Genomic DNA, 17289 nt, shown 5'->3' with positions numbered 1-17289 from the left:
GGTTCCCTCGCTTGGGTATAAATAAGGGATTTGTTGCCGTTATGGGGGTTGACGACAAAGATGCTGCCCTTGTTGTTCGGCGATACTCTGTTCATGGCAGCACCGAGTCGGCGTCATTGAAAGGGAGGTTTATCGAACAAGATCTCCCTCAAAGACTGGCGCGGGTGGAGAACAAGGCAAGACAAAGAGGGCAAGGCAGGCTGACGCAGGTACACAAGTGTGCAGGGTTCAGACAATGATGATTCAGAATATGCTTACCTTTAGTGTGTTGTTTGTTGGTATCGGATGTGATTCAGAACCAGTCTGATGAGCGGATGACAGCACTGTTGGATTTGAGATTCCGTCAAGGAGTCTCGAAAAAAAGCTTTGATTTGGTGTGGTTGAACAATGGTGGTCGTTCAACGACGAAAGGAGTGACAGAAGGATGAACCGAAGGAAGGACGACTTGAATTGATGTTGCGGTAGGTAGGTAAATCAGATCAGATGGAGATGAGATTTTGAGGGAAGTCGTGAGATATATCAACGGTTCAACCGGAAGTCTTGGCTTTAGAGTTTTGGTTTTGAAGGAGTGGACTGCTATGTACTAGACACGCAAACAAAGGAGTGGCAGGCCCTGCTATCGTTCGACGAAGACTCTTGGAGGGGGTGAGAGGAAAGAGAAGAGGTCGAGATGGCTTGGGAGCGGACGACGACGTTAAAAAGGAACTGCTCGGCGGGTCGCAGACGGACAGGCACTGTTGGGCCAGGGGGCGAATTGGCTGAATGGTGCGGTATTGATTGGATGGATGCTTTGCAGGGGGTATCTGGGGATCTGGCGAGCCTGCAATCGAGAATTAGCTGGGGGGTGTTGCAGATGAGAGCCCACCTGGGCATCAGGGTACCAGAAAAGTTGGCCGTTGGAATCATAAGAGACGAAATTAGTAGGTCACTTTATGCTCCTTAGGCTATAGTCCTTAGACTACTTATTTTTCTACCTCAAGACGCTCTTTTTCGCGTCTAGACCCTTCAACCATTCACTCTCTAGGTAGGTACTCATTCATTCCTTTGCACTAACAGCTCTCTACCACCGTCGCTCTCTACTCTGATAGAGCTCTACTCTGCTAGGTACGTCGCTTCTTGGCCAACACCCCTGCTCCACGCTTTGGTTACTGAGCTTGACTTCCAAGGAACCAAAGTCTGTGGCAGCTGGCAAGCACTGGCTGGCACTGCTCGAGGTGTTGTTGTTAGAGTAACCCCTGGAACATGAAGCCGTGTACACGACCGGCGCTAGTGCCTCACGCTAGTGCGGGATAGCCTGGGCGCTAGAAACCTAGATGGTGGATGCCCGCTGCAAGGCACCAGGAACGAATCATGCACTAACCCATAACTCGGACGTTGACTGGACAGGTCTGTTGATTCATTTATTCAATATTGGAGTCCTCAACCATGAGCTGAGATATTGAGGAAGCAATTACTGAATACCCATCGCTGTCATTGGCATTTAATGAATGCTCCAGAACTATGTAGTAACTTTGTTCTCTATGGAATTCAACCATAGATACTTGACTTATTATACTGTACTCTTCTACTCGGCATCCGGCAGATGCACGGGCCCTGCACAATCATGATGAAACTCGTGGCTTGCTTGTTGCGTGTTGCTTGTTGACGTTCCCCTTTTGCCGCTGTTCGCCTCCCATCTGACGCCTCTAATGAAAGATATTCAGTGTACATCACCACTTCATCTACGATGACAACTGCCGGATCACCAATTGCATCATGGTCGCATCCCGGAGGTTCGGTAGAAACATCGCATATCGGTTTCAAGACCACGACGATCGTATACATGCCATTGCAATGCACGAATGGTATTTTCGCTAGTCTACACAAACTCGCATAACATATCACAATATATTCCATTGCATTATCGTTGGATACAGCTTGGACTGATCTGTTGCGCTGGCGTCTGACGGCTAATCAAACACACGACCCTGGGTAATGACACGACAAGACCCTGGTCATGCTCAAACCAAAGCGGGATGAGAATACTACCTAGACCTAGACCTTCTCAGTCTACTCTGTATCTGACACAGAATTTGTTAACGCTAACGCCAACAAAAGCTCCAGTTAGTCTCATCATCTCAGAGCCCGACGGTCCAGTCAAGACGATTTACTTTATTTCTAACGTCAAACCTTGTCGGGTTCAACAGTCTAGACTCTCTCGATCGATGCCGAGGCTTTAATTTGAATTTCGATACAGCTTAACCCCCGCTCATCATTTCCTCTTGTCCATGTTTGCCACTCATGATGATCTGATGGGTTTGTCAGTGATCATGCTGGAGTAGTGCCTACTAAGGTTAGGTTTTTTTTTTGCTTGTTGATTACGTGGTCCTAAAAGCCACCCGAAAGTTAAAAGCCGAGTCTTTAAGCCTCTCTGGAGTTCACTAGTCGACGTTTAATTGAACATCTTTCTTAATCCGTAGTTTATTAATCAAATGCCCTTATCAGAGGCGTCTATGCTCACGATTTGACTTCCGGATGCAGCGTTGCATTATGTACGCACCACCACTTTGGTAGCGGGATGAGATGCCATCCCATCTGCCGGATCAACTCAACTCCAAAAATCGATGTATTAAGATGAAGGTCGTATTATGCCGGATTGCGCACGGTGTTGATTGTGGTCAAGCTGCTGTACTAGGCTGAGGCCTGTTGTCTATCAGTCAGCATCAACAAATACGAAACGCGTTCCTGATATATATCTCATACTCGTGCATCTAACGCATTAATTTGTTTTTTACTAGATTACTCCAGGCTATCCTCAGCCAAGTCGGATCCAACAATCCCGTCGGCTTCAGTGATAATCCTAGGCAGGTACGTATATGATCTTCAACCCCCTTTTTACCCTTTCCTACTGCTCCGACGATTCACACGTCTCTGAGATATTTAACCCAATCATGTTTTCATCATACGGTATGTCCCCATCAAACAAGCTATTTGCCAGGGATGTCGAAGCGGGTTGTTGTGGAGTCTCAGTTCCCTTGTCCAGAGGAGGACCCGCTGGAGCTAGCCTTGAAGTCTGAAACCGACCTAATTTGGGCGATGCTCTTCTCCTCCTCCTTTCGTCATCTCCTAACCAAGGCTTTTTCTCTCTCTAAGATTGAGGTCTGTTCTTCGTCTGCTTTGCTATCTGGAATATGCCAAGCTATCCTGGTCAATCAGACATTACTATGCATTTGCGCTCATTTCCAAGCCGTCATTTCTCATAACATACATACATACATACATAGTAGACATATGATACAGCCTTCCCATAGCCAGCCTAGGCTACTGTTTGCGGGATTGTAGCCGCGGGCAAAGTCACTCGGCTCATTTCCTAACCTTTGTGTCCTGTCGAGTTCCACAGTCGGACATTGGCGTGTCACAGAATGATTGGCTTTTGCACACAGCCTCGGACAGGACGACGGGCTGCCTCAGGGTAGGTGGTCGTCGTGAACCCAGGAGCTTGGAACTAAGCTGAACCTCACTTACTCTGTCTTGGCATGGCAGTCTGATATACAGCCCTGGTCGATCAGTCAATGGCTGTCCGCACATGTGGAAAACAATGAATCAATCAACACATGATCATCAGAACCCGTCCATATCGAGGTAAACTACAAACTCTTGATTGACTGTAGTAGTTCAGTAATAACTCGTTCATGTTGATTCGGCTTCTCACACCCCCCTCTCTTCTCCCTTGGACACGTAGACCCAGCCATCAACGCAATTGTCTTGAAGTCATCGAGTCGATCACAACTGCGACCTCGACTCACCTCGACTCCGAAATTAACCGGCATGACACGCAATCCATATCTTCTGGATAACCTTGGCGGGCAACGTTAAGGAAGCATGAATTCCTATTAGAGAATAGTATCTAGATCGTGGCGTCTGATTTCATTCCTGCATCCCGAGTCGAACAACTTTATTCTTATTTCCTAGTCCAAAACCATACATTTTGGCCCATAAGCGGCTCTTTCAGAACCCCAGTGTTACGCGGCAAATATTCTACAAAATGATCGCCTAAAGGCTCGAGGACTAGTCTTGTCACCGGCTACACCGAACTCGTCTATCTGGGTTCAAGTTTGTGGAGAGATATTACGGTGGCTCGGGAATGCCGATCCTAACACTAACACTAACTAACACCAACGCTCCAGATATGATTATTGAGGCCTTCATTTCGAGCGCTACTATGGCCATGATCAAACTTTGATCTGATCAAGCATTTTGAACAAGAGCCCGGACTAGCTGAACGGGCTGAGGGCTCTATACATAGCATACCTAGTTTTTGGCATTCAACTGTATTTTTTTGCTGAACAATTTTTATCACATGCAAAATACTTTCGATGATAGCACGCACCGATATGCTAAGTCTTCCTGGCATGGCATCCTATCACTGATTCAACTAACAGCTGCAACGCCACAAGAACAATACTTCTTTTTATGACCGACAATTCCCTCTAGCAGGGTTTGCTTTAAGCGCTCTCCTTGATCCTTCTTATAGTAGCTTGCATGTCAGGTTCAGGTATATTATCCCCACTGTTTCACATAACGTCAATGCGGTTGTTATTCCCATCGATGGTACGGCGCTTGAATTCGACCAAGTTGACCCGCCGGTTCTCACGATCACGATCGGATCAACAATGTTTGTACGTGTATTAAAGCTTGTTTGTTTTACGTGGAGTTTATCCTGGGTACTCTGCATATCTTGTATCCAAATCCGATTGAATTATACCTCAATCATCGGATAGACCCTTTCCTTGTAGTTTACCCTATACCTAGCTGAATACTAATCAACCCAAAATATTTTATATTATTATATATATATCAATGGTGTTTAATACAAAACTTAAAGAGTCATGAAGACAATAAATGAAATTCATTAGCAAACTTAAATGCAAGAGGATTACTTAAATATTTCTGGGAGTTTGCCAAGACATAAATCATCATCGAAGCTCAGCCCCGGAGTACAATGGAATAGATACTTAATGTAACGACATAAACAAGTCCTTTAGTGATACGAAGAGAGAAGTTTGAATAATCCAGAATTAAGCAAATAATAAAAAATAGAAACAAGTTTCCTCGGACATTGTCATACGTCGCTAGAAAACAAAACATCCATCACTCGGGCGACTTGCGAACACAATGTGATACAGCATTTATTTTTTCTCGAAGCAAACTTGCAACCTCGTGTAGCATTCTGAAGCGATACCAAAACAAGACAATATCAATTCCCATAGATTTCTTTTTGACCCTTGGTAAACGCTCATGTAGCGGTATAAATGTCAACAGCCAACCAACGGCGTGCCCCATCCAGAGCATCAAACATGGGCGCTTGGAAGGCCCGTTTCTTTGTTTCACGAAGCACACAAGCGCTGAGAAACAACGATTCTTTTTTACATCGAGGTTTGATTCAATGTTGTGAATCAGACTGGAAAGAATACTACTTTGCAAAAATTAAGATCCCTGCTTTATGGCTGTGCTTGGTTAGTTCTTGAGGTTCGCATTTAGACCACCAATCGTCTAATAGGCGAATTCTTCGCCAGTATGCAAGGCAGGTTTCCGTTGCCTATTGCATGCATCAAAACACCATGCTCTGTTTCCAGCTCATACCACCAACCCTGCAGACCAGACCAGACCAGACCAATCGTTCCCGCTGTCGGTCGGCATTCACTTGAAACGAGACGGGCAGTTGCATGAAAAGAGTTACCATGCCTCAACAGACCCAAGTGAGGCCGAAACAAAAGCCTCGGCAAATGGGACAAGATGCAATGCCACCCATGGTCATGTGCATGGTCTGGGTGCTTCGCTGTTGTGGGTGAAGGTGTGCGACTTCCGGGACCAGTCATTAATAAGATATCCCTGCTCTAGACTGAAAGATGCGACTCTTGGGACTTGATGGGGCGTGTTTGTCAAATTTCATACTTACTGCTGGCTCTTGTCACAGGTTTGTGCAGGCAAAAATAATTGAAGCAATGGTGTACTGAGCGCCGTCATTGTTCACCGGCACTGAACTCGAACAATGACCTGCCCTTCTGCAACGCTGAATCTCGTCAGCTGGCCTAGACCACACATACAACAAGATAGGCCAACCACGGCTTCACATCTTAGCCGAGAAGCAGTGTTATGAAATTCTCTCGAATGTCTTGAAGTGCCGTGCATTGAGCGACGAGGCTCACTGCAGTGTCGCTCTGCGGCTCACATGTTGTTGCATGTGAGGTCCGTACTATCGTGACAGGTAACGTTGTGTTATCATGTCAGTCAACATGAACATTATTAGGTCAGAAACAACCACTATAGAGATGGACCATGAGTTGCCTGGGTAGGTATGTTGTAGTAACGAATCGCAGAAACAAGACTTATTAGCAACCGCACAGCTTGGTGGTACTAATTAATGTGAACGACGGCCCTATGAGCCAATATGTTGCCCAGCTTCAATGACACTGAGCATAGCTCATGTGGGGAAGATCTTGTGATATGGTTTTGTGTAAGAAAAATGGACGAATTTTTTGCTTTGAAAGCTGACAATCCACTCTTTGATTTATCGGCAAATATACATGATCGAGCCTCGACCTAACTTTAACTGATTCCAGCATTCTATTGCTGCGCATCCTCCTGCCCCGGAACAAAGGGCTTACCATCACCAGGGCCGATGCGCACGTCGGCAAAGATTTGCTTTGGTCGGAGGTGAACGGGAGTCGAGTTGGTGGGTTGGTCAGGAATCTTCTTCTCAAGTTTCTGCGCATTATGTCAGGAATCCCGCCCAAAACGTAGGAACACAAGTATCGTACCAAGTTGTCGTAAACGCACTTGTTGAGCTTCCACTCAGCAGGGCGGCACTGCCATAGCTGGTGGTTTCGGTCTTCAAGGCATTCCCAGTGCTTGCGGAACTCGGCCAGACAGTGGGTGTTGATGTCCTTGATGCTGTTTATTCGTTGTCAGCTGTTGGTCCCAGCAATGGAGCTTGTCGCGCCCCAATTATATCGCCAGAATGAGTGTTTCGCTGGCTTTCAGAAAACATACACGCTGGAGGCACATCTAGTGACTCGTCGACCCTCCTTCAAGCACTCAAACTCTCCTCGGCCGGGGTTGTCGTTCTTGCATTGCATATAATCATCGCTGTAGTCGCGGCATCGGGCGCCGATGAAGAAAGAGGCCGAAAGAAGAGGCGCAGAACTGGCACCGACCTCCTTGACAGCGGGAATGTCCGAGGGCAACGGAGTGGTGTCGATAAGCACCTGCTGGGAGAATCTGATGGATCAATCGGTTAGCCAATTATCAGGTGTTGTAGTACCCAATTGCACCCGCTGGCGGTTCCCGAGCAAAGACAAGAGGTACACCTAATAAAAAACATACTGGGGCCTTCGTGTAGACATGATGCCGATGTTCTGCGAAGCTGATCGTCGAACGTTGCGGTGATTCCAGAATCCGGGAGTGGTTATGTGAGGTCGCTCGGCTAGGATTTGGTAGCGTAAGGTATGAATTGACTTTCTATGATTGGTTAGAAAGTGGGACAAGGCTGGGTAACAAGGCTGCGATGGGGCCCCAGTGAACGTAGCTCTGTTTTCGCGTCGCCCAGCTCCAAATATTTTGAGCCGCCAAATAAACAGTGCAAACCACCAAGCAACATAGATTTTTCAGCCTTGCGATCCTGAAAAAGCCCTTCCGCTACTTTCCGCCTATCGCCCTAGACAGTATTGCACCGTATCGAGCTGATAATTTCTCCTCTCGACCTGGGTCTTGTCCCGGTAACGCATATTATTAGCTAAAGCTCAGGCTTAGCTCTCCGACCGACAACCATCAAGTCAAATCTTCACATTATCGCAATCATGTCGCTCTTCGGACAGGCAAAGCCTTCGCTATTTGGGCAATCTCAGCCTGCTCAGGCCGCTGCCCCAGCTCAAAACACAGGATTTAGCTTTGGCCAGTCGCAACAACAGCAACAAGGAGGCGCATTCGGCGCATCAATCCAACAACCACAACCACAACAGATGCCGGCTTTATCTCAGTCTAAAGCTCAGCTTTCCAACTCTCTATGGCAACCTGGAGAGGAGACACCTCGTATGTTCTTTGACGACAACACACTCGTCTACGCCGCAGTACTGACACATACTCAGACCAAAAGCCGATTCTCGAGCAAATGAAGCTCGTCACTGAAAAATGGGATCCCGCGAACCCCAACTGCGTCTTCAAATACTACTTCTACAACAAGGTCGACGAGAGCCACGTTCCTTACTACAAGCCCCAGCCTCATGAGGACCCACGGGAATGGGAGGAAGCTCTGCAGAACAAGCCAGCCCCTGGTTTTATGCCTGTACTGTGCTCCGGATACGCTGGTGTTGCCGACCGCCTTAAAACACAGAAGCGCGCTGTTTCCGATTTTAACACCCGCTTGCATCAGATTAACGGCAGCTTGGATGCTGTTCTTCAACGTCACGAGCTGGAGACCGAGGTCCGAGCTGTTGCGGCCCGTAGACGACAAACAACTATTAGCGAACGATGCTTGGCGCTTGCTGCGCGAGTGCAGGTTCTCCGAAACCGTGGCTACGCTCTCAGCGGTGACGAGGATGACCTTAGCAGTCGACTACAGAGCCTGGAGCGGGAGGTCCAGGATCCTGCTGTAGGCGCAAGGGAAGAGGAGCTTTGGAGCCGCCTCATTGTCCTGCGAGGGTACGCTGATCAGCTTAGCAAGGAGATGGATAAGCCAAGTGGCCTGGAGGAGGAGACCATTGATCCAGAGCGAGAAGCCAAGGCGAAGCGGGTAAGTCAAGCCACAATATATCGGCGATACGTTACTGACTCCTTGTTTAGGTACTTGAGGATTATGAGAAGCAGATTCAGCACATCAAGAAGGAGCTTGAGGCTCTAGGAACTGACTATGTAGACTGGGAGAAGACCAGAAACCCACACTCAAAATAAATGGGCTTGAACAGGGTAAATTGTTTAGCGGTAAAGGCAGTAAGGATCAAGGGCAGACAAGTGTCTGAGATAGGATCTATATTGGTGGCATAGAGTTGGAGTCAGGATTGGGTATTCATCCTAGGCGTCACAGGATGTGAAACATTAATCTTTGTAAAGTCCAAGAACAATATTGATACAGCAAGTGATACCACAACAACGGTTTTTTGAAAGAGAAGATAGCAAAGAAGATGCCAAGGCATGTGTTATTGCCGAGAGTGATTTTGTTGCGCGGCTTTTCCCGCGTATTGGAAAATATATTGGTACAGATTAATCATGAGTATTCCGTCCGTTCCATCTAAACCGATTTTATCGTACATGGCGTGATGGCAACACCATCATACGCAAGGATCATAATGCCATTATCTTCGCATAAATAGCTCTGCGTTTACACACGGGATGATCGTAGTCTAGAAGATCTTGCCGACAAGGTCGATCGCGAAAGGGGCTGGAATATAGTTAGCACCACTTTACGCAAGAAAAAAGATTCGATTGGGCATACAGAGGTACAGAAGAACAGCGGTGGTGATAGCACCCTGGACAGTGAAGGCGGCATCGGCCTCGAGGGCGCGGATCTCCTCCTGTGATTGCTGAGGGGGGGCGACTGTTGAGGGTCAGTTTACTATTCATATCAAAATTGGAACTATACGTACATCCTCCGAACATTTTGTGTATTTAATTAGAGAAGAAAGGGTTGGGTAGAGGGGTAAGAGTCGTCAGAAGCTCGTAGACTGAGGTATGATGCTATCTCGATTCGCTGTCATGGGCCAAAGAATTTTGAACAAGCGCGGTTCATGTTCAATTAAGCGCAAGCCAATCAGATACCGCATACGATGAACCCCATTCTTCCCAGCTCTTATCGATAACAATAACGTCCACTCACTATGTCATTCTCAAAAGCGCATAGTCTGATAAAGACAACTCTCGATACTTTACTTATAGAACATTTGTTCCGCTTGCCAATTACTTTAAACCCATCGAGTCATTGGAGCATTTCAAAAGTAATCTGCAATTTGATCACGGACTGCTCATCAAAATGATTGTGGCCAATATCCAGGGTATCATCCCTTTGAATCTATTCATTTCGTAATCATAAAATTGCGGAACATGATTTCCGCATAGCGCTTTTCCTCTTCTATATACCATTTCCCAGAACCGTTAATTTTACCAAACACTTAAGCCTCAAAAATCAAGGCGACACCATCGTCACCAGCTGTGACAATCCTCTCTCCTGTCTGACCCTGGGCAAAGCCGAGGACACCACCGCCCTCACCATCACCACGGTGGCCCTTCCACTCCTTCTGCAGACCGGCCTCCGCAGCTGTGGCAGTGGCGTTGGGGTTTGTGGCACCAGCACCTCGGAGATCCCAGCGACGCACGGCACCGTCCATGCCGCAGCTGGTGAGTTGCCATGAGTTAGGGATGAACTCAAGTTTGACAATGGCGTGCTCCTCGTGAGCGCCAGAGATGTGTCTTCGGACAGCGAAGCGACGGGTGGCGTCGTAAACAACGATGGAGCCGTCTACAGAGCCAGCTGCGAGGAGGGTGGTTGGTGGTGTGTTGGGAGTTGAGACGAGGGCAAGGGACTCGATGCTCTCGGACTGTGTGTGTAGGGCGGCGAGAATCTGGCCACCAGCGGTGGCACTTGACTGAGCAGCCTTGCCTTTAGGACCAGCGCGAGCCTGAGGCTGGGGTCCACTAGGGGCGAGTCGTGGAAGAGACACAATCTTGATGGCACCAGTGGCACCTCCAACGGCGATAAAAGCGCCCTTGGGGTCAATGGCAAGAGAGTAAAGACCGCCCTCAACCGCGAAACGCTGATCCTCGGCGGTCAAAGCTACAGCAGTCATACCATTGTCGCCAACAAGGTTCTTGGCCGTGGCCTCACCCCAGACATCCCAGACGTACAAGCTACCATCCTCAGAAATAGTGGCCAGAAGAAGACCGTCAGGTGTCCAAGCACCAGCAGTACAGCTGCCAGTGTGAAGGAAGTAGGATTGAACGATCTGGAGAGGGTTGGCCTGATCTGTAGGGTCAACTGTGTAGACCCAGACCGAGCCATCAGAAGCACCCAATGCGACAGTGTTGGGGTTTGTGGCAGAAGGGCAAGGCACAAGCCAGTTCACCTCGGGAACTTCCTGCGCCTCACCAAGGAAATCCATCTTGAGCGCATCGTTTGAAATGGTGGCCTTCCAAGCGCGCAGCCTTCCATCAAGTCCACCGCTGACGAGGACATCTCCTCGAGGAAGAGTCCAGGTGAGTGTGTTCACGGAGTCCGTGTGGCCATCGAGGCTGAATAGAGAGTTGACTTGGGTGCTCTTGAGGGCGTCTGCAGCGGGATCGCTCGAGTAACTAGCAGGTAGCGGAGGTCGCGACTGGACGGAAGCGGTGTTGAAGACCCATCCTGCACCAGGAGCTTCATCCTCTTGGCCGGCTGAACCACCAACAGCGATGATAGAGGGGTGCTGGGGATGTTGAGCGATGGTGAAGAGAGAGTCTTTGGGTTCGTCAAAGTAACCGATAGAGTCGTTTTGGAGCAGGATCTCCTCGTTGTCGGAATCCATAGCAATGTCCTCATCGGCGGCGATTTCCTCGGCGGCATCATCGGCAGCGAGCATGTCTTCTTCGAGTTCTTCGTCGACAGGCTCTTTTTGATCGCGGGGGTTAGAGGACGACATGATGGCGGGGTAATTTGATTAACAAGCTTCAATACGTTGTGTTGTTTGAAGGAAGGTGAAATTTTTGGAGATGTAATAAGTATTGAAGAGGAGAAGGGGATTGAGTGTCTAGAAACGCTAAACGGAAAGTGTGTTCTCGAGTTTGTCAGTCGAAGCTTGCTTGATAAGCAGGCAAATGTTTTTTTCGACTTTTTTTGGTTGACGGGACGAGGATTTTTTTTCCTGACTGCGGGGTGGTGGCGGCGGTCGTTGCAGCCCAGCTTTTTACTCAAAATGGATCATGACAGAATTGTACATATAGTTCGCGGGTTAAGCTTCACTTGCACTTTTATTAGACAGTTGAGATTTAAGCATTCGAACAAATAAATACTACTACGGAATAAGAGAAATTCTTGAAGAGTTGAAATGCAGGTTCATTTGTTCTAAAAGATAAATTAGAATCTGAATACCCCTCCATGACTAGCAAGCAGTATGTATTGATCTTGATTAAAGTATAATCCATACGCCACTATTGCAGCTGCTACAAAGATTCTTTAAATACCTACCTCTTGGGATCAATATCACAAAATATATATTGAAACACACACAATCCAATGTGTATCAAGGTACTTGTTATTAATTATACATTATTGAGTACGTCCCACAAATGGAGGGACTGGTTCTATCTAACAACAAGAAGTAAGTTATCGTGACTCCTGCACGTAGCAGAATCTAAAAAGCTTGTTGCAGGGCTATCTGTAGCAACGATTCAGGAATCGATGTACGTAGAACAGCAGAGAGGTATTTCGCATGCGCCAGCAACGCCTGAATGAATCTCAAATCTCTAACACCTCAACCCAGTTGTTCTCTGACTGCTTTCTGTTCCAGCGTTCCTTTGCAGCCTGGCGCATTACTCTCTCCTCCTCTCCAACCTCGTCAGCTTGTGTCGCCATCTCACGAATATGATGCTTGAGACCAGACGAGAGCATCTTATACCATCCGCCATGGATCTTGCAGCGTTTGCGATCGCACATGCCCCGCACTTCGTCACCTTCTCCTAAGGGGTCGTCAAGCCGCGCTGCTTTGAAGATGGCCTCTCCCTCTGCTGACTTGGCGAAAGCGTCGAACGGGTCTCGTGCACTGACAGTATCGAGACGTTGATCATAGCCACAAATATCTTCTTTGAATCGGCCTGCATTGATGGCTGCCTGGCGACGCTCGTGAGCGTACTCGAGGAGAGTCAGCATCTTGTGGCATAGAACGGTCTCTTCTGCCAGCTGAAACCGCGCTGCAGCGGCGTTTTTGAGATACTCCTTCTCCTCTTCAGAGAGATGTAACTCGTCATCGTTCCCTCCCCCTGCGATAGCTGTTAATCATTTGTACAGTGCACATTGAATAGTAATGACTTACCATGTCCGCTTCCGTTGGCGGCCTTTGTTTCGCCCGAGAATGGTTGTTTGACCAATCGCCAAAGGCCCTCCTCGTCAAAACCTGAAAGGCCACTCCCCAAAAGTGCCATAAATTCCTCCTGAGTAAGCTGGTCGTTGTTACCCCCCTTTCCCTTCCCCTTAGGCAGTTTGGCTACCATGCGCTCCCACCATGTCTGCGCATGTTCGTTGGTGCAGAAGGCGCTTGGCTCCTCATCGGTCAAGCGGGCAGGTTTTCGACAACCGCCCAGTGAGCAGGTCCTTTTGTATATGGTTTTGCGGTCATCGGTTGTGCAGAGTGGGCAGATGAACCTCTCAATCAGCGACTCGCCAATCTCTTTGTTCAAGTCGATACATTCTCCATGGTACCAATCTTCGCAATTTTCGCAAAATATCATCCATCGGTGATCGTCTGCACCACGGCAAATGCAATACGGTCCGTGGTCAGACTCTTCCAATTCGGATCCTGCTGATTCAATGGCCTCTCCTGAAGTTGAACCAGACTGTACAGATTTGGCTTTCTTTGCCGCTCTTGGCCCGCCAGTAGTATTAGAGCGCTTGCCGGACTTCTTAATGGCCGAAGCAGTGCCCTTTTTCTTTGCTGCTGTTTGGGCGCCCATGTTGTTTGGTTGTTCGGTAGAGGTTGGAGGATGCAGAGGAGATTTGGAGGGGAGATTTTGAACGTCTGATGGGTTTTGCGCCACGGCATCGCTTTTTGCGTCATTACCAAAAGTTTCTGAGCGAGAACTCTCGCTTTGTCCTAAGTTTGATGATTGTTCCATCGTAGACCGTTGGCGCGTATGTATAATTGCCAACTTAGGATGCAATCACAGCCTTTTATTGAATGAACAAGTCACTTGACATATGTATGATCATATCATAGAGCTGAGAAGCAATCGCTGAAACGGTATTCCTATAAAGAACAGTTTTTCAAGTTTACTCGTTAAAACAACAAACAAGTCCAACTTCGGTGTAAGTTGCAGCCACTGAATGAGGTTATGATGGGAGAACTACATGGCTCAGACGAATGACTAATCACAGCACAAGCCACCGCGGTAAAAGCCCGGACCCACGTATTTTTGGAGCTTATGATAATCGAAAGATGTAAGTTTACGTAGTTGATAGCTTTTACATGAGCTTCACTCGACTTATCCATTGAGGCAAATCACCATGTCGAACTCGGTCACGACTTCAAAAGCCCTTAGGGGTGTGTTTTCATCTCTCTCGACACGGCAATGCCAACGATGTTTCTCTAGCAGCGCTCTTCAGCCTAAACAACTCCGGCCGACCCTCCCACGAGCGCCAATTCAGTCGAGACAGCCCATTACTCAGCGCCGAACGAAGTACAAGACGATCGAGCAGGCTAAGAGCCGATACAGCAATGGGGTACGAATTGGAAAATTCCAAGAGAAATGCGATCCAATATGAGCAAGCAAAAAGCTGACAAATGCGCAATAGCCATTTTCTTGGAAGGCCGGAATTCTTTTTGTCGGCACTTGCGGCCTGTTGGTGTGGTACTTCGAATTTGAGAAGGAGCGCATGCAGCGCAAGAGAATAGCTGAGGCTGCCAAGGGTGTCGGACGACCAAAGGTTGGAGGAACCTTTGAGTTGGTAGACCAGGATGGAAAACCTTTTACGAGTGAGATGATGAAGGGCAAACACTCTCTGGTATGTTAAAGAAGCGGGAAATACAGCTCAGCCCATGTGTGAAATTGATATCTGACATTTGTTAGGTCTACTTCGGCTTCACTCGATGCCCCGATATCTGCCCCGAGGAGCTTGACAAGATGGCAACCATGTTGGATATTGTCGAACAAAAGACCCCCGACGCACTTCTCCCCATCTTCATCACATGCGATCCTGCCCGCGATACCCCTAAGGCTCTTAAGGAATACCTCAGCGAATTCCACGACAAGTTCGTCGGCCTTACCGGTACCTACGACCAAATCAAGGACCTCTGCAAGAAGTACCGTGTCTACTTCAGCACACCGCAGAACGTTAAGCCTGGGCAAGATTACCTAGTGGACCACAGCATCTACTTTTATCTTATGGATCCGGATGGTGACTTTGTGGAGGCTTTGGGCAGACAACACTCGCCTCAGCAAGCTGCTGCCCTTATTCTTGATCATGTCAAGGACTGGAATGACAAGAAATAAAGTGTTGGCCATCTAGTTGTCATGAAAAACTGGCGCGGATTGTACGATGACAAGATAATGCGGGTTTTGTAAAGATATTGTACCATCAAAATCATTGACTCATAGACGTATACTGTGATGTATTAACCACTCAATCAATTGTAAACATATATGCTCCAAAACATAGTAAATATGTAACTAACACTCATGGGATTGTTTCATAATCCAATAATAGCAGTGATTTTCCAAGTTGTTGCTAACTACCTAGTTCAAGGTGATCAATGCTCGGCTCATGTTAATGCTAGATTAATGTGGGCGGGTCTTGCCGATGAGCGCTCTTATCAACCATGACTCTAACAATCTGGTAACTTACAACTAACTTGGAAGAAACAGCCCCCTTCCAAGCTCTTTATTTTATTTTGTTTTGTAATACAATCAAATACAAACTTCCTATACACGCAGACTTGATTCTTCTCCCTGACTCTCGGTACTTGAATATGCAACGTTTCGGTGTTGTCGGCCAATGCCGATTCGCTGCACGTCGGTTGACGCAGTCTCGGTATGTCGCGCCGGTAGCAGCGACGACCCTGAGGGCTTCATGTCTGTCGCAAAGGACATTTCATACATCTCACACCGCTCTATCGAAACCGAAGGGATCATTGGGCGTCAACCCGAATAACTTTGAAGAGCCCACCGATCTGGCACGCAAGATATTCTCCGAATTCGCTTTTGCATTTGAGTAAGTTATGCCGGTATTCAAATGACATATTGCTAACCTTTCCCAGTATCGATGGCGTCTTGTATCAGGGCCGTAACAGGGTGGACGGAGCTGATAAGGTTATCAAAATGCTCAGAAGCAATGGTATTAGATATGTCTTCTTAACAAACGGTGGCTGCGTTCCCGAGAGCAAGAAAGAGGAAAGTTTGCAGGAGCGACTTCAGATTCCTAAGCATGAGGACGCCATAAAGGGAAGAATGATTCTTTCGCACACGCCAATGAGTGGTTGGAGTGAGGATATAAAGAACGATGGCACGATTCTGATCACAGGTTCTCATCCTGAGAAAGCCCGACAGATTGCTCTTGAGTAAGGACTACACCACTGTAACTTTTGTATCTGCACTAACCAGTCGCAATAGTTATGGCTTCAAGCGCGTCGTCACCCCAGCAGATATTCTTGCTGAGTGTGGTGATGTGTTCCCCTTTGAGCACATCGAGGGTGAGATCAATGGCAAACCTGTGCCTCTTCCTGATGGCAAGCGAATCCCTTTGCTCAAAGATCCCTATTCCACAAACATCCCCGCAAATGCCCTAAAGATTGACCATATATTTATCTGGAACGACCCAAGAGATTGGTCTCTTGATATCCAACTTATCCACGACCTGTTGATCTCTCACCAAGGCTACCTTGGCACTGTTTCGAACTTGAACGGCAATGAGAAGCTACCCAACAATGGATGGCAGCAAGATGGACAGCCTGGGTTGTGGATATCCAACCTTGATCTGTTGTGGAAGACAAACTACCCCGTGAATCGATTCGGTACAGGCGCTTTCATGGAAGCCCTGAAGGGGATATGGTCCACGACGACCAACGGAAAGGAACTTCAGTACAGCGCTCTTGGCAAACCTTCCAACCATACATACAAGTATGCTCACGAAAGACTACTGCAATACTACCACGACATGGCGTGCAACCGCGGTCAAAGCCCTGGGCATGATACGTCTAAGTGCCATCCGCTCCGCCGTGTCTACATGATTGGCGACAACCCGGAAAGCGATATCCGGGGAGCTAGCGAGTTTGAGGCAGAGGACGGAACTGAGTGGGTTCCCATCCTGGTGCGAACAGGCGTCTGGAGACAGACCTCGACGGAGAAGGAGCCCCGGTACAAGCCAGCCGTCATTGTAGACGATGTGGTAGATGCCCTGGTCTGGGCGCTCAACAACGAGGGAATAAAGGCTGATAGGAATTGGGTCTTGTCTGCTCTATCGCATACCAAGGGTTACGTTAAGCTGCCGCCGCTGGAGGGTGGTGTGCATAATGGCGATCTGGAAGTGGGAGCCAAGTACCCCAGTGAGTTGGAGGCTACCGAAGCGAAGTTGTAGAC

At 47.9% G+C, this 17289-nt stretch overlaps 6 protein-coding genes across 6 annotated transcripts; 3 read left to right on the top strand and 3 right to left on the bottom strand.

The window, feature by feature from the left end:
• Positions 1–6606: 6606 nt before the first annotated feature.
• On the bottom strand, positions 6607–7385 carry FSST1_000754 (coiled-coil-helix-coiled-coil-helix domain-containing protein; the record flags this gene model as incomplete). The annotated part of the gene is made up of 4 exons (XM_083234014.1): positions 6607–6747; positions 6801–6933; positions 7033–7260; positions 7366–7385. The coding sequence occupies 4 exons, from the start codon at positions 7383–7385 to the stop codon at positions 6607–6609; spliced, it is 522 nt and encodes a 173-aa protein (XP_083090936.1).
• A 453-nt stretch (positions 7386–7838) lies between these two features.
• FSST1_000753 (nucleoporin complex subunit 54-domain-containing protein) lies at positions 7839–8928 on the top strand (the record flags this gene model as incomplete). The annotated part of the gene is made up of 3 exons (XM_083234003.1): positions 7839–8070; positions 8127–8770; positions 8821–8928. The coding sequence occupies 3 exons, from the start codon at positions 7839–7841 to the stop codon at positions 8926–8928; spliced, it is 984 nt and encodes a 327-aa protein (XP_083090935.1).
• Positions 8929–10142: 1214 nt separating this feature from the next.
• Positions 10143–11645, bottom strand: FSST1_000752 (WD40-repeat-containing domain protein; the record flags this gene model as incomplete). The annotated part of the gene is made up of 1 exon (XM_083233992.1): positions 10143–11645. One exon carries the CDS (start codon positions 11643–11645, stop codon positions 10143–10145), a length of 1503 nt encoding a protein of 500 aa, XP_083090934.1.
• Positions 11646–12460: 815 nt separating this feature from the next.
• On the bottom strand, positions 12461–13833 carry FSST1_000751 (uncharacterized protein; the record flags this gene model as incomplete). Its single annotated transcript, XM_083233980.1, has 2 exons — positions 12461–12990; positions 13035–13833. The coding sequence occupies 2 exons, from the start codon at positions 13831–13833 to the stop codon at positions 12461–12463; spliced, it is 1329 nt and encodes a 442-aa protein (XP_083090933.1).
• A 388-nt stretch (positions 13834–14221) lies between these two features.
• On the top strand, positions 14222–15207 carry FSST1_000750 (SCO1/SenC-domain-containing protein; the record flags this gene model as incomplete). The annotated part of the gene is made up of 3 exons (XM_083233969.1): positions 14222–14437; positions 14510–14719; positions 14785–15207. 3 exons carry the CDS (start codon positions 14222–14224, stop codon positions 15205–15207), a joined length of 849 nt encoding a protein of 282 aa, XP_083090932.1.
• A 476-nt stretch (positions 15208–15683) lies between these two features.
• On the top strand, positions 15684–17287 carry FSST1_000749 (HAD-like domain-containing protein; the record flags this gene model as incomplete). The annotated part of the gene is made up of 3 exons (XM_083233958.1): positions 15684–15925; positions 15972–16271; positions 16324–17287. 3 exons carry the CDS (start codon positions 15684–15686, stop codon positions 17285–17287), a joined length of 1506 nt encoding a protein of 501 aa, XP_083090931.1.
• Positions 17288–17289: the final 2 nt, after the last annotated feature.

The sequence above is a fragment of the Fusarium sambucinum genome, chromosome IV, assembly GCF_050947815.1.
Source record: "Fusarium sambucinum isolate potato_lamoka chromosome IV, whole genome shotgun sequence".
In the NCBI taxonomy this organism is placed as follows: domain Eukaryota; kingdom Fungi; phylum Ascomycota; class Sordariomycetes; order Hypocreales; family Nectriaceae; genus Fusarium; species Fusarium sambucinum.
Note: the sequence above shows the minus strand (reverse complement) of the source record. Positions and strands in the feature narration are given on the sequence as shown.